At 29.3% G+C, this 17,416-nt stretch overlaps 1 protein-coding gene across 6 annotated transcripts in view; it reads right to left on the bottom strand.

Annotated features, from left to right (window-relative positions):
* The window catches only part of LOC143233865 (rho GTPase-activating protein 12-like), a 74,990-nt gene that overhangs the window by 21,061 nt on the left and 36,513 nt on the right, over window positions 1-17,416 (bottom strand). For all 6 annotated transcript variants that reach the window (XM_076470685.1, XM_076470683.1, XM_076470684.1 and 3 more), the window contains 7 exons: window positions 16,135-16,332; window positions 13,006-13,146; window positions 9,778-9,873; window positions 9,527-9,625; window positions 7,192-7,303; window positions 3,433-3,564; window positions 1,568-1,669 (listed from right to left, as the gene is read on the bottom strand). In XM_076470685.1, the coding sequence (XP_076326800.1) occupies window positions 1,568-1,669; window positions 3,433-3,564; window positions 7,192-7,303; window positions 9,527-9,625; window positions 9,778-9,873; window positions 13,006-13,146; window positions 16,135-16,332 (880 nt within the window). The remainder of the gene's footprint in view (window positions 1-1,567; window positions 1,670-3,432; window positions 3,565-7,191; window positions 7,304-9,526; window positions 9,626-9,777; window positions 9,874-13,005; window positions 13,147-16,134; window positions 16,333-17,416) is intronic.

Genomic DNA, 17,416 nt, shown 5'->3' with positions numbered 1-17,416 from the left:
TAATTGTTTGCTTAACTTCTTCATTTACTGTTCTATATTTTAAGAACTTATCTCTAAATAATAATCTATATACATATGTATTATACAATAACTGAATAACAAAATAGTACTAAAACACAGACAAGACAGGGTCACATTGTAAAGACTAAAGACTAGTTTTATATTACTGGATACAGTAACATGAGAGCATGTAGTGCTACAACACTGCAAGTTCTGCACTGTTAGCTAGGCATGACTGGAAGGTTAATGTGATAAAAATAATAAATATCTATAAATGTATAACATTATGCGATTTAAGCTATTTAGTCTAAACTTTTGTGTTCTTGAGTAGTAATTCTAGAGTGAAAAAGGTATAATTTATATTTTCTAATTTTTATGGTGTTTGTGAGGTAAATCAAAATTACAGACCTCACATTGTGAGATATAGAAAAATAACAGCCAAAATATGTCTTACTGAAAAGGAACATTCGAAATTTTTAAAAAGTTTTAGAGATTACACTAATAATATTTGAGATTTTTAGGATGAAGAATATTTTTTAATCATAATATGAAATCACTTCACACTTGGACTAGTAATGAAACAGACTCAGATATTTTCATAAATAAATCTTTAGTAAAAATAATTCATTACACGTCTCATTGTTTGTGTACAAAACACTTGCAATCTTAACTACAAATCTACCAAATTTCGTGAAGATATACACATTGCATCAAAAGTGATAGTTATAAATTTATGTATATTATACACAGCCTATGACAAAAGAGTTAAAGCAAAATATTTTACCTCTCGAATGCACAATTTTAGTCTTTTGATATCTCGAGTCTTAGTGTTTAATTCTATTTAGTGTTATTTCTGGTAATATATTTGAGGTGAGATAGATCAAGTTAAAATCTCTGTATTGGTTACACCCATAGATTTAGGATTCTTTGAGATCAGCACAAAAAAACAATTTTTTTAGCTGTTGGCATTATCCCTCCTTTTATATATCTAAGTGAAACATTTTAGTCAGCTAATTAATCCCCAAAACATTTGTTGTTTTCATAAATACTATTGGAATATCATCTATGTTCAACATCTTTTCATTTTTTTTTAAACTTCTAATGGATTCCTGTACTTCCCTTTCCAGAATTGCTAGTTCTTCTTTCTTGGTATCATTACAACATTTTCTCACATATTACAACCACCTTTCTTATAAATAATCAAATTTTAATAAAGTGCCTAGTCATCCTCACTTTTGATGGTTTAGTCAGGGAAGGTTTTTCAATTATACTTGTATTCTGTGCATTTCATACTAATATAATGGAGATTATTAAATATGAAATGTAAAATCAGCAAGATTTTTTTTCTTCCTCCTCCAAAACCAGACTTGCAAAATAAATCACAAAAAATACTGCATTATGGTTAAAATTTTAATGCATTTTTTACTAAATCTAATAGGAAAAAATTTAGGAAATAGCAGTTATTACAGTTTATCAGATCAGAACATCAGTAATTAAACTTATTTAAACAGCTAATGTAGAATATTAAATTTTCTAGTGAAATTATGATTTAAAACAGATAACTTACCAAACTGTTCAATTTTTTCAATACATCTCTGAACAAAATTTGGAATGTTGGTTTTCTCTCTTTCACACAAACTTTGAAGACTATAACCAAATACTGGTTCATCTGTTCAGAAATAATTAGATTTTTTAACTTGGCTAGAAAAATCAAGCAGTATTGTCTTTGGTAAAAAGACAAAGAGATAGAATCACAAGATTATAATTTTGCTGTCATGATTTCATTTTTCAAAGCAAGAAAATATAGTTATATAAAAGTGAGAAAAAAAAAATATATATTGTTTTATGGTGTATTTCTAATATTTTGATTTAGAAGTTTATTTACTAAAAGTGTATGACACAATAGTTAGAAATTTTGTGCAGTAATCAGATATTGAAGATGACTTAAGTATAAAAATCATAAAGAGGAAAGTAGTAAGCAAAATAATGAATAAGTATTCAGTGATTGAATGACTAGGTTAGTTCAATGTTAATAACAGTGAAGGTTGTATCTATGATTCAGATAAGAATTAGAAAGTGAAGGTTACAATGTCTGTGACTGTAATTTTTCAAGTTTTGTATTTGCAAGTTAGTTTTTATAAGTTATATTAAATACTATTTGAAGCATCGAATTAAAATAAAGCTACAAATAAATGCACATGGAAAAAATAAAATTTGTTGTTGTTACTTGGACTGGACTCCACATTACTTTCATCAAGTAATCTTAAAGAACCCATCCAAGTACAAAATATGTTACAACAATACACACACCATATGTTAATATATATATAATATTAGTAAGGGATTAACCGTACAGTAATTAAAGCAAGTAATTAAAGAAAAAGTACAGAAAAATTCCACAATTATTGCAATTGATAGTTCGGTATTAAATTTCCCATAATTGAAAAATAAATGTATCAGATGGGAAAGCAGTACATGTGTATGTTCAAAGGATTTTAGCTAGAAAGTCATGTTTAGTGATGTCTAAAACCAAAAAATTACCATCTTTAATTAGGATAACATCCCTGAAGAAAAGTCAAAATAATTCTGATAAAGGTATGAGTCTCAAATAAAAATAAATGTAAACCTTTAAAACATTCCGTGGTTCCAATATGTTAATAAAATACTTTCTGTGTAGCCAATAAAAATAGCGACTTTGAAACTGTTTTGAACAACTTTGATCAGCTTCCCCCAAATGTTAAAGTTGAATAGGAAACGGATGACCAGCTTCCTTTCTTTGGGGTTTTGATAACCAGAAAAAACAGAACTAGTCCTCTCAGTATAGTTTAAACCAATATATTCTTTAAGCTATGTTTACTTCTCTTTGTTTCCATAAACCAATTAAAACATCTATTATTTCCTAATTTTTTTATTACAGCACACAGAATATGCCATATAAATACAGTTGAACATGAAATTAAATTTTTTTTTATATTAAAAAAAACTAAATTTTTACATTTCATTACAAACTGCCACCTCAAAGTAATAAAAGCCAGGTTACATGAAGGTAAAGAAATATCAATCAATGACAATATGAATCCATTTTATATTGGCTACAACACTAACATTGACTCCATTAAGTATTAAGAGTCTTTAAAATTCTATGCTGTATTTACTTGAAACAGTGAAATAAATGTTTCTAAGAAGTATATTTCTTAAGGTTTAATAAAATTTCAAAAAGAGGATAATTTTATATGAAGTTAATGATTTCATTTTCATTATTATATACATATATTTTTTGCTACTTTAATGCACCATTTTAAATCACTTATATTTTAATCATATGTTTATTCAGAATTAGTTTTAATTCTCAATGCAACTTGTAATACTATTTCTACACAATCTCCCAAATATGTGATTGAAATATTATAGGAAGAAATAAAGTCTACTTACCTTTCAAAATTCCTTTTTTCTTTAAAGTTTCCATGGATGGACGTTTGTTGAAAAAGTTTCGAAGTTTGTTATGGATTTTTTTTTTCTCACCAGGACTTTTAAAAAATAGATTTGTTTCTTTTACGTGATCCACTATAAAATAAAACATTTTTAACATGACTTTTCAAAAGTCATGTACAAATGCTAAACTAACATTTTTTTTATTAACAAATTCATGAACCATCTTTCAGTAAGTCTTAGTGAAATCACAACTTGATGAATCAAAACAACCACAAATGTACGACAGATATTAAAAAAAAGAGAAAACAATTACAGAAAAAAACTTCATGAATGTAACCACTTCCAGAGTTCCAAATGAAATATTATCCAGGAGTTCCTAAAAACCAAACCACTTCCAGAGTTCCAAATGAAATATTATCCAGGAGTTCCTAAAAACCAAACAACTTCCAGAGTTCCAAATGAAATATTATCCAGGAGTTCCTAAAAACCAAACCACTTCCAGAGTTCCAAATGAAATATTATCCAGGAGTTCCTAAAAACCAAACAACTTCCAGAGTTCCAAATGAAATATTATCCAGGAGTTCCTAAAAACCAAACAAAAATTTTAGGATATTTCTTGCAAATCCTTTCATAAAATGTAGTTTTGGGATTTCGCAACAAAATACAAAAATCTGCCAAATCTGATCATATCTTTGATGACAACAGGCTAATGGACTGGTGATTCTGTCTGCCATCTTCTTCACTCCTATGTCCTCCAACAATTTTTTCGTTAGTCAACTTGATCACTTGAGTCCAGTATTCTGTTGATACAATGGTCTGTTTAACTTCTCCAGTAGAACTGCACTGTTATATATGGTAAAGCATTTTTTTTAGTAATCTATTATACAAGTCCATTTCTCCTTCGTCTTGGGCTAAACTTTCTACTAGGCATTGTCCCAAGGTTTCTGCAGTGAAGGGTTTTCTTCATTGCTTCCTTCAGTTCCTGCAGACCAACTCCCTGGTATATTACCAATCACAAGTTCATAGATAATATGATAAGATTGATAAGATGAATTATTCTTCTCTACTATTTTTATGACAATACAGTCTGCATTAATTTTGCTTTAAAAATCACCACTATATGCTTTTCATGGCTACTCTCACAATCACACAGTTTAGGTCTATATCTTTCAAACTAAATTTTTGACACACATTTATAACCAGAGGTCTGCAATGTTACACACACTAATAGATATCATGATGCAATAACACTCAAATAAAACAAGATACTCTCAGAAGTTTCTAGTAATACAATGCAATAATACAACAATCCGCAATTCATAACTATTGAATTACACAATTTATAAATGGTTACACAAACAAGCTTGCAATAAGTTATCATTTCTAAAAATAACAAAATGTAACATTCATGCTAAATAAACGACTGAAATCATAACACTCACATTAAACAGTCGTGTATGTCTAATAGTAACAAATGTTGAATAAAATTCTTAACAACTTAATTCTTTTTCTTGAATGATTTAATAAAAACATTATTATTTTGTAGTTGACTTGTTTTATTTCTAAACAGACATAAGACAAAGTCCTGAAATTAGTTTTTTTATCTTAGCATTACTAATATATAGAAACATATCCAATATACTGCACAAAGAAATTTTTAATTGGCTTTTGCCTGCTGTAGGTCAAGACCAGATAACAATTTCTGATATTGAAGATAAAGAAAACTTTTTCTCGCATGCTACATATGTAAAACAGGCTTGAAACTATATTCTCACAGTCTTAAATATTATTTTTATTTACTTTAAGTGAACTGACCACACAAGTTTGAAAGATTAATAAAATCATAGTTTTATCAAACATTTCCTATGAAATAACTTTATATTTTGTTATTTTCACTAACAAATCTCGATATGAATTCAGTCAATTTGACCAATCTCATAACCACCAAGTAAAATTAGCAAATGAATATAAATTATACCTTTTTTATTCTAGGCTAACTTCAGATTATAAAATAAAAACACAAATGTTTAGACTAAATAGCTGAAATATTATAAGATTATTATACATACCTTTCAGCATGCCTGTCTAACAATACAGAAGTTACAATGATGTGGTATACGTGTACTCACGCTACTGTATCTAATAATATGAAACTGATCTTTAGTTTTTACAGTGATCTATCTAAGCTGTGTTTTAGTGAACTAGAATTTGTTAAAATACAGTCAAATTTCAATTATCATAAATCATACATATATACAGATATCAGATTATTACTATTTACAAATACATTCTTAAACTTATTTTTTCTTAAGACTCAAAACAGTAAGTAATGACAAAGCACACAATTATCTTCTAGTTATGACCTATGTAATCATTGCTGCTTGTCTTAGCTTGCTAAGGTTTAAGAAATTTTGCACATGGAGAATGCAAAATGTAATTTTTTTATGGTTTTTCTGGTTATTCATATATATATGTGAACAACCAGAAAAACCATAAATTACTTCACTGATACCACACAATTCTATTATAAAACTTATCAAATTTAATGACTAATCTACATCTGAATCTAAAACAATATGAACTTACAAAGAGACTAAAGACTTAACTTAGTAACTGGTTATTTACATCATATATAGAAATAGGTATATATGAGACTGCTTCCAAAAATAAAAAGAAGTGAACAAGAGCTACTGTCTTTGACTCACTAAATAGTGATAGGTCAACAAACAGATAAATAAAAAGTTATTTTACATTCTAGCTTATCAATATCAGTAATTTGAGTTTCTAATTCTTATAAAAAGTTAGACTTTGTAATTTGACATCACAAACATCTAATCTGAATCAGTGCTGCATTCAATATACCATGTGACACACAAAAATAGGTGTTTCAATGTGTCTACTCCATATTTAATTTTAAATTATCAAATTAAATAATATATAATCCTCAGTTTGATACCAAACTTAAGTTAAATTCATAAAATAGTAGTTTTATACACTTTTGAAAGCAAGTCAACAAACGTAATGACACGGCCTTTGATCCATAACTCACCTGAAAAATAAAGGTGCATGAAAATAAAATTAACTTAAGAGTTTTCCTAAAGATTGCTATATTAATGAATTTAATTCAAGAGTGCAGTAAACCATCAATCTAGATGATTATTACTGGTTGCTTATATGGTGGGCTTACAACAATAAGTGATTACTCTCTAATTATGTTCCATGATTATATAAAACTTAAATTCAGTATGTTTTTCTTGGGTGCTGAAATCATTTCACTACAACCAGGAGTCTAAATTTTAGAGTGATCTTGAAAAAATGATTATGATTATTTCACTTCTATCAATACTTCTTGAACTTGCATTTTTTTTAACATTGTGAACATAAACATTAGAAACAAATATAAGCAAAGGAAACAATGAAATAGTTTATTTAAATATATATATATATAAAATTTATGGTTAAAATATGTTACTTCAAGCATGCATAATTGTTTATAATGTAAAATATTGGAAGTATTTGTGATCTAATTAATAATGAATGCTTTAAATAACATTTTAACAACAGATTTATATTTGTAATTTTGTAATTATGGTTTAATCAAACATAATTGGATCTAATTTTGTCTACAGTTGTTGTATAAATAAAATATTTAACTCATTTTTTATTATCAAACTTTGACTTCTCATATGTAAGGTGTGTAAACAATTTTTCGGAAATATTCATTAAAGAAATTAACCAATGATAAAAAGTTTAACTTGCATTTCAGAGATCTAGAAGACAGAAATCTGTTTTTCTTCTTAGGTTCACTTCTGAGGTTTTCTTTTACCTCATCTGGTACAACCTCATCACACTTCAAGCTTTCAGGTGATGGCTATAAAATAAAGTTACATTTTATTAATTATCTTGATATGAGCTTAGTGAATTTCAGGGACCACATGACTTCTTTGTACACTTTCAAAGTCTTTATAGATTTGATGCTACCAACTTTTACAATAGTGCAGGGGTTTCCAACCTTTTGGCACTCGCAACTTGAAAATGTAATTGATGAAATAAAATTATTGTTATCTCAAGCTACTTCTAACAATGCTACACGACTCCCCTGCCAAGGCTTTGCGACCCACCGGTTGGGAACCCCTGCAATAGTGTGTATGTCTTCACAAAATTGGCAGCATTTCAGTAAGCATCATAGTCTTTCACATACCAAAAAATATTTTTTTCTGAAGTATATTACATAAACTAAAAAAGACAAAAAACATTTGTCTACAAATATATTGTTGAGTACTTGGTTTGAACAATCTGTATGCAAAGTGGTTTTTAATGCTAAGATTAAATATACTTTGTAATTTAAACATTTTTTTTCACATGTATATTTTTTAGCAAAACAATATTTTGTCTGTTGTTTTCTCTACCCTAACTCTATAACAACATTGGTAAATTTGACCAAACTTGTAATCACAAAAAAAGAAAAATCTAAACCGCCCCTTTTGGTCTCTCTGGTATGGTTTCAAATTGTAACATGCAACTACATTCATTTATCCTTAGTAGCTTTAAACTCAAAAATATATTTCTATTTATAGTTAAATTTTGTTTTATTGCTCTTTGGGCTATATCTAACTACTATTCACATCAAGTTCCACTACTGAATGATGCTGCCCACAAGCTGCTCATGGGCATGCTTTATGAAACATTTTTGTTATATTATTATTTTACATAATCTAACTCTAACTTATCTAAAAAGATCCCTATTTTTAATTTTAGTTTCTTTTATAATAATAAATAAGCAACAAAACATGAAAAACAAATTAAAAATACTTATCCAAATCTTTTTCTTACTGTTGATGAAACCTAATCCTACTTTTTTATATTAATGATAGTAGTTTAATGAATTCAGTAATGCACCAAAGAACAAACTAATAATGGGCAAAAAGCAGACAATATCCCATAACTTTCTCACTTACTTTTCCTGGCTTTACAAATTCATCCAAGCTTGTTATTATCCTTCCCTCGGGAATGAAACTTGTACTAACAGTGATCTTAACAATTTCCAATTTAGAAAACAATTTACACAATATGTCATTTGATAGATAAAAAAACCTTGGCTTTCTACTGATTATAAGTAATCTTTATGCAAGAGAAAACTTAATATATCCTGAAAAAGAGGATTTGACAAAAAGTGTCCAATTTTCCATTTGATAACTCTGTAACCAAACAAAATTAAAGGCTACAAATTATGGTTTGTCTGAGCATTGATTATTTTGTAGTAAGCAATTTGCATTGAATTTTATACTTTATAAAGGGGTGGCAAATAAGACAGAGAATATACCTAGAAAAAGTGTCGCATCTGTCACTCTCGGAGAAATTCAAGTTGTTGTTTTGTTTAATATTTCCTTATGAAATTATGAACTTAAAACATATATACTATCAAAATATGGATTATTAGCTAAGATGTTATGCTATACTAATAAACAAAAAGTAGATTAATAAAAATTTTCAATAGAAGTCACTAAAACCTCCTGATATGTGCAATGGGTATCCATTGTGACAGAGATAATAGATTGTTATTTTTACTTCATAACAATCACAGTTTTTTCTTTTAACCTTTTGTTTTTGCCGAGTTGCAGATCAATTGTATTAATCAATTTTCCATAAGTTCTGTATTTCTTTTGTTCTTTCTTGTTTACTACAACTTCCTATTAATTGTACTCACTACTTTTTTCCTATTCTTTGCCTCAAATTTTTTTCAGAATTAAAGAATAATAGTCATTCAAGTGTAATTCAAGGCACAAAATTTACTATTTATTTTAAATTAATACAGTAAGTTGAGAAAGAGCAAAAATAAAGTGCACTTGAAGCACTGTTTGTTCAATAATCATTCAACTAAAATCACATCTTTCTTGTTGAAATACTTTAAAGATTCAATGAAAGAAAAAAATGATAAAAATAACAGTTATTACACTACTTTCTAATATTCTAAACAGAAATATCATAACAAATTACTTTCAAATGAACAATAATAGAAAAAAAGAGAAGAAAACTAAGGGAATTTTACAGATAAGTGTAAGACTTATATCTTTCAACCAAAATATCAACTTACTAATTTAGATATTACAGCTTGAATTGCTTGATACCACTCAGCAGTAATTTGGAAACTGTCATCCTGAAATAGTATCTTCTGTCCCATCACAGTAGTAATCTAAAAAACAAAGGTTATATTAAATATAGCTGAGAAGTTTGTTAAATGTTATGACAATAAAGAAATAATATTAGTTGTTCTAAAACAGATTAAATAAATCTTAGTTTTTCATGAAATGTCAGAAAAGAAATATACATTATTACTTAACTTACCAAGAAAACATTTTTCTTTGATGATTTTTCTGGACACCAATAAATGGCAGCACCTGCTAAATTCACACAACTTTCTGCCTTGCAATCCTTCAGAGCCTATTAATAAAGCCAAAACACATTCTTTTTGAAATATCTCTCTATAACCATACACACGAAATAACAGATGTTGGTTAAAAATTTATATCATACACAAGTATGAGAAGAAGACTTAGAAAATCCATGCTCCTAACTCTTAACATTTTTTGTACGTATGAAAAAATCTCTTGTGGTGAAATTTTAAGTCATTTGACTAAATTTAGGGGGTTGCACACGAAGTTTGTAATTTCACATATGTGGCTTGCATAAATATTTGGAGTTGATTATTTATTCTCCACTGCTATACTTGTGATTTTGACCATTCCAGTTGACACTGTTTTTAAATGTGTACAGTACAACTCTAATCTGATGTATGCAGACCAATGGGACAAATTTACTTGTTTAATTAGTATTACCATTTATTTATTATTTACTGTACTGTTTTCCATTAAATTCTAATCCATTTCATGTAATTTTTTCAGAATGATTGATACCCATCAGTGATTGATCATGACAATTCTTTCTAAGGATTACCTTTGCAAACCAGATGATGGAATTAAAGGAACAAAACTTCCTTCTAAAGGGCAAGTTCTTTCTGCACCTTCACATTAAGAAGTGGAAGACAATTAGGGAAAGTGCCGCAACAGTGATTGTGCACGTAACAGAATTCTGAAAGAAAGGAAAAACTCCTATGATTTGCAAAGATTATATAATTACTAGATAAACTGTACACAGTTAATCAGAGTTTGAAGAAAGGGAAAAACAGAAGATCAGCCTAACAGATATAGAAGGAGAATGACTTTGAGGCAGAAATGTCCAACTTGTTTGACATAACCATCCCTGATGCCCTCACAATTATGACAAATCAAGAAGATGAAAAATTCCAAATTGCTCAACGGGAAGCAGGCTGTAGAGGAACAACGGGACCACCTGATGCCAAGCGAGCTGCTAAAGAGAACTGATCTCTGAAGAGGAAGATAACAGAAGATGAAGAAGTCAATGGAAGAAGGAAGCCACAACGTCCTCAAACACAGTACAATTAGAGTCATTTTCCAGCAGCAGAACAGACAAACCTGTAAATGATGAGAAAAATTCTGCTGTTGCTGCTGAAGGAGCCAGCCTTTCAAAATATCTCAGATCCAAAAAGAACATTATACCTTGATCATTGCATATAGCTCTTGACAGGATAAAGCTGTCAGACAGGACTGCTACTTATGTTATAAACAGAAACAGCATGCTCAACTGGTACAACATCCTGAAGTATTTAACATCAACCACTCCTCCATCCAATGCATGCATCAAAATCACTGGAAAATGCTCACAGAAATCATGAAGGCTGAGTTTCAAGATGATGTGCCTTTGACTATCCACTAGGATTAAAAACACCTCAGAAAATTGACAACCAAGGAACATATTGACCACCTACCAATTACTGTTACTGATAATGGAGTCTCTCTGCTGCTTAAAGTTGCCAAGTTAGCAAATGGGACAGGATCAGAACAAGCCAAGGCTGTAATAGCAACTCTTAATGAATGAGGTTCAAGAAGGTTATATGATTTTCATTTAATACTACAGCTGCTAATACTGGGTGATAGTCAGGTGCATGTGTTCTCATAGAACAGGAACTACAGAAGGATCTTTTGTATCTGTCATGCCACCATCATATCTTGGATTTTCTTGCTGAGAGATCTCTGACCATACAATCACATAAGTACTACCAAAGGACCAGATGTTTTGATTTTTAAGAAATTTCAAGATCAATGGAAGTTTATTGACAGAAATTCATATGCAGCTGCAACTGATGACAAGGAGATAGCCAATCTCATCAATGACCCAGAGATAGGGGCTTGGGCTGAAATGTCACTGACAGAACAAAAGGACCTTTGTAATGACTTTTGTACTAGGAATTCATAGAATTCTCATTAATCTTTATGGAAGTCACTTCTCCACAGGGCATCCCCTTTATGGCACCTGGTTCCACGCAACATACTAGGTGGATGTCTACCGTAATAAACTCACTCAAGATCTGTCATTTTCATGATCAGTTTAAACTGACAGATAGAGAGAAAAATGGTCTTCAATAAATGTGCATCTTTGCAGTTAAGATCTACCTCAAGGCATGAATTGAAGCTCCTCTATTTGTACAAGCACAAAACAATGGCCTGAAGTTTCTGAAGGCTCTCCATGCCTATGCCACTGTCAACACAGCTATATCAATAGCTGTTCTAGACAAGTTCTCATCACACCTCTTGTACCTGTCAGAGGAGCTGGTGACCCTTGGATTTTTTTTATATGTATGTGTCCTCTTCTACAAAAATGTTTATGGCAAGGGCAACAAGGGAATGTGAAGGAACAGAAGATTCTCCTAAGTGACAGTCAATCCAGCAGATATTGAGAAGCTTCAGCTCTCTTGATCTTGTGACTAGAAGAGTCACTGCCCTTCTTTGAAAAGCTTCACCAGTCCACTGACTTCGTAGATTAGGATCCAGACACTTTGCAAGCTATAGAAAATTATAAGGAAGCTTTCAAGACTGTCAACAGCCACACTATCACAAAAGATCATGCAGAGCATGGAGTTGCTCTCACTGAAGAGTACAATCATCTTCTTACAAGGGATAAACAGCAAACTTATTATCTGCTTCAAGTTGTGACAGAACATTGCAGGAAAATTCCCAATTCCAGGAAATTAATGTTTATTGAGAGGTTAATACTTCCTTTTTAAGGAAGAGGGCCAGAGTGCTTACGTTTTTAGATAATTAAATGTTACTGTTACGTTATCAGTCTCAGAAAGAGCCATCTTCACCTCACTCATACATACTGTTCACCACATTAATAACAACTAATTAAACTAAAAAAAAAAAATTTCTAGATACACCTGATTAATTCAAAATGTTAACAATACCATTATTAGCCATGCTTAGTTATCACTTATACATACAAACTTTTATGTAACATCTTCAAGTGTAAGATAATGAAAACTAAACATGATTTAATGCAGCTACTACAGAAGGCAAGAAAACTAAACACTCATAACAAAGATCTATGCCAAATGAGTATTTTTAATACTGACATGCACTTTTTGTAAATGATATAGCACAATAAGAAAAACCAGTGTTTACTGGATATGATATAAATGTTAAAAACGTGCATTACCACAACTGCTGACTGAACATCTTTGTAACAGAGCAATGCTATATCTGTTAACAACACGTAATATGAAGACCAATTTTTCTTTAGTCGTTTTCCCCCATCTTCCACTTTTGTCATCATGAGTATTCCTCCTTTCTTCAAATCCTCAAATAAAAAAAAAAATATTTACAATATTATATAAATACAAATTTTCTACAGATGCCCACAACTCAAAATAAACCTCAATAACTTAAACTTGGGTAGACAGATTAAAGTAAATTAGATTTTTAACTACTCACTCACCTAACAACAAAATAACTTATTCAGTATTTTCAAAGCCTTTATTCATTAATACTTTGTAACAGATATTTCCATTTCATGCATCTGTATTGTTGAAATAGCTTTTTACCCAATTACCTTGCACTATTTCCTAAGATAATAAAAAATATGTTAGTAGTCAAAACTTTGGTGACTTTCAAAAGTACCTTCTTGGAGTTAATTAATAAATATTTTAATATAAGCTCACATTTTTACACATCATAATATTTTCTACATATATAAAATAAATTCATATTAAATCCCTAATTTCTTTTGTCACATACAAGAAATAACATACTTTTAAATTTGTTCCAAGGTCAAAAGAATGTTTATTATAAGAAGTGTGTACTGCTAAGAAATTTTAAACATGTTAGAACAGTTCTAAGAAATTCTGATATAAAGTTAAACATATTTTAATAATTAAATTGATGCACTAAAATGCTAGTAATAAAAGTTGATTTTCTTATTTATGTGCAAGTTTTCTTTAAAATCTTCTTAATGTCCGAGATTTACACAAATATAAAGATAACAATAAGAAGTCTTCTTTAATATAAAAGCCTTAAATTACTTGTGATTTAACTAGAATCCTTAATTTATACACACACACACACACATTCCAATGGCCATATTTAAATTATTTATTACACAGTCATCATGTTTAATTTTAATGTCATCATTTGATATTTTAATACAAACAAAATTACAATTTTGTAAAATGTGAAATAAAGCTTTGTGTTATTGTACATTTGTTGATTAAGTCAGGGTGCTCAATATTAATTTGTAAATATATCAAAAAATGTCAACAAAATGACCATTAATCAATATTTAATTCATTTGTTTCTTTAGATTTTAAGCAAAGCTACATGAGAATTAAATACATTATCTATCCCTAATCTTCAAATAATAGAACAGATAAAATATGGGTAGTCAACACCATTTGCTACCAACTCTTATCAGACAAAACAAAATGATTTGAGCACCATTTTTATATAATGGACTCATGGCTCAAAATTAAAGTGGCACTATTTTTTTTATTTTTGCCAACAATAGGACTTGAGATTCTATGCTTAGCTCCACATTTTAGCAAGCTACTCATGGAGTCACACTCAGCTCAAAAGATAATATACTTTTAACTACAACTAAGTATTTCACATTTTAATTTGGCTGTCAGCACCAAAAAATAAAATGAATGACCAAACAGGATAATAAAATCATAAAACTGAGTTCCCCCCCCTTTTTTTTTTTGTTCAGTCAACATCACTTGAAGAAAGTCTACAATCCACTACAAGAATACATTAGCAATATTAGATTTTTTTTTTTACACTTCTTCCAGCTGTCATTTAGTTGATCAAACCTGAAGATATGAAAAAGCAGTATAAAGTGTGAGGCACTTAAATAACACTGTTGTAATAAATTACAAACAAGGCTGTCAAACTTTGGAACAAACCATGGAAAAACTACTATATCTGGATATTATTATATTACTGTATCAATACACATCTAGATACATATCATCTACTATGACAAGACACACCCCTAGAATTTACTAAACCTTTACTGAGTCTAAGTGAAAGGTGATTTTAATTTTAATATTAATAAAAATACTTCTTACAGTTTTCACATTTAATTTGCATAACCTACAAAACCTCATAAATGAATATCAATTTTTTCCCCATAAGCTATTTTATTTGCATGTGATTTCATTTAATTTTATTGCCTGTACTTAGATGATTCCAGAGTATACCAAAACTATTTACCACAGCAAGATAGCTTTGTATAAGTAAGCAAACTGAGTTACAATCATGCCATCCTAAGTGTAAGTAGCTGCCAATTGTAAAAATACTGAATATTTCAATAAATCTTTAAGTTTTCTTATCTAACCTAATAGGTTTGTAATTTTATGCTTTAGTCATTTTTGTTGAAATAAATTAAACACATCCATAAGAAAGAAGAAAATTCAGTACTTATTTCTGGAGTTTGGCCTTTAGTTTGATGATGGAGAGGCACTCTAAGCCTACCTTTTTGTGAATACTTCCATTTGCAATCACAAAAATTGACTAAAATGTGATTTATAAAGTATGTTTTTTTCATCAAGCTTATTGATATACATTATTAATTCAATTACCTGATTAAATTTTGAATACTACTCTGTAAAGGTTAATAACATGGTCCCTTTAATGCTGCATTAAACAAAGTTAGGAAGGTTTTACAAAAAAAAGCAGCCAAAAACCTTTTGTTTTGTTTTTTTATCATCAACATACAATATGATGTCAGACAGCCATGTCTGACCACCAATCAATATGAATGAGCTTACAAAGCAAGAATGCAGAAAATGAGTTAAGATTTTCAAAAGAATAGATTAAATGTATATATGAAAAAACAACTGGTGTGGGCAGAGAAAGCTCTATATAGAAGAGCAAATAATGTTTCAACCTTCTTCAGTCATCACAGTAGGTTTTCTCGTCATCACAGATTAAATATGTTTTACTATTTGCATATTTAAAACAGAACTTTAATTTCACATATTAACTTCTCAATGATTATGGAAATTATTCATTCTATTACATTAAACACACAAACCAAGAAGAATAAAAACTAAAACAACAATGGAGAATTATTTTCCATTAAGATATATTGCAGAATTTATACAACATAAGATGTAAATTCTTGTTTTCTGCAACTATAAGGAAAAGTAGCACATTTAAACCATATAATTTGAGTTTAAAAAAAAAAAGTAATTTTTATATTCATATTTTATTTTTCATTAAAATAATTAGTTCATAAAATGCATTTACTAGAGACAATGTTATGAATATTATAAAAGGAAATACATACCAATGTTTCACTAAAAACATTTTCAGCTGAAAATTTCATTTCAAATGAAGTGTTGTTTTTACGCACAGGAGATGGCAAAGACAATGACTCCACAAGAGGTAAGCTGCAAGCTTCTAGTGGTGTAAAAATACTATCAGTTTCATCCAAGTCACAAGGAGAAAGATACGACTCACACCCAGTATTCTTGGTTTCTTTGTCCTAAGTTGGTTAAAATGGTTTTAGTTAATCTTGCAGAATCATATGGGCATTTTAAACTTAATTAACATCAGCCTATGAAATACAGACAATTTAAACTTAGTAAACTTCTATCTATGAAATATGGATTAAACTTAGTCAATGTCATATGAAATTTGAGCTTTTCAACCTTAATTAACTTTTGTCTATGGAATATTACCAAAGAAAAATTATTCAAACAGGGGCAAAAAGGTATGTGCTAATTACAAGCTGGTAGAAAAATTTATGCAAGTAATAAAAAAAAAGTAAGTTCTTGCTGTTATGCAGTTTGAACTTTATACACTGCTTTCCCACACAAAAACTGATTATGTTGCAACAAGCTCTCCACTACACCAGGCTGTCTAGGCTAGCATCTAATAATGAAGTGTTCAACTGTGGAACTAAATATTCTTAGTTGTTCATTCTACTGAATAGCTAATAATATTACACTAGTATAGATCTATAATTTTACAATAATAATAATAATGGAATAAAGTATTTTTTATCTAAAAAATGTCCAACTAGAAATAGCTTCTTTAAACATATAGAAAATAACCAGAACATTTTTTTAGCTATCTGAACAATTTCAGCATTGTAAGTCCTTGCACAAGTTACAGTCAAAATATGAAATATCTTTCTTCAACATTATGCTGTGTTTAACTTCTATTATGTTCTGTATGACAACTTTTCAGAAAATGTAATGAAGGATGGAGAGCAGATAAATATTTAAATGGATGTAGCTCTGCAGTATCAAAAGTCTTATGTCATTTGAGTTTTTAGTTTGCAAACTAAATTACTGTATAGTGGTTATACAGTCCAAAAATTACAACAGAAGAAACTACAAAACTGAATATATACAGATGTAATTAAACACGTTTACAGTATGATCTACACCAGCATGATATCTTACATTTAATATTTGATGTTACCAATGTAGTCAGGTCTACAAAAATGGTGCATAAAGATGCTACAGACAGATAAACAACTATAATATTATTATCTTCTGAATTATGAAAGATACTGCTTGCTTGTATTAAACAGTAATCTCTATTTATAAATAGTATACATA

Source organism: Tachypleus tridentatus, chromosome 12 (assembly GCF_004210375.1).
Source record: "Tachypleus tridentatus isolate NWPU-2018 chromosome 12, ASM421037v1, whole genome shotgun sequence".
Lineage (NCBI taxonomy): Eukaryota > Metazoa > Arthropoda > Merostomata > Xiphosura > Limulidae > Tachypleus > Tachypleus tridentatus.
The sequence above is the reverse complement of the archived record's forward strand: the minus strand, read 5'-3'. Positions and strand labels throughout refer to the sequence as shown.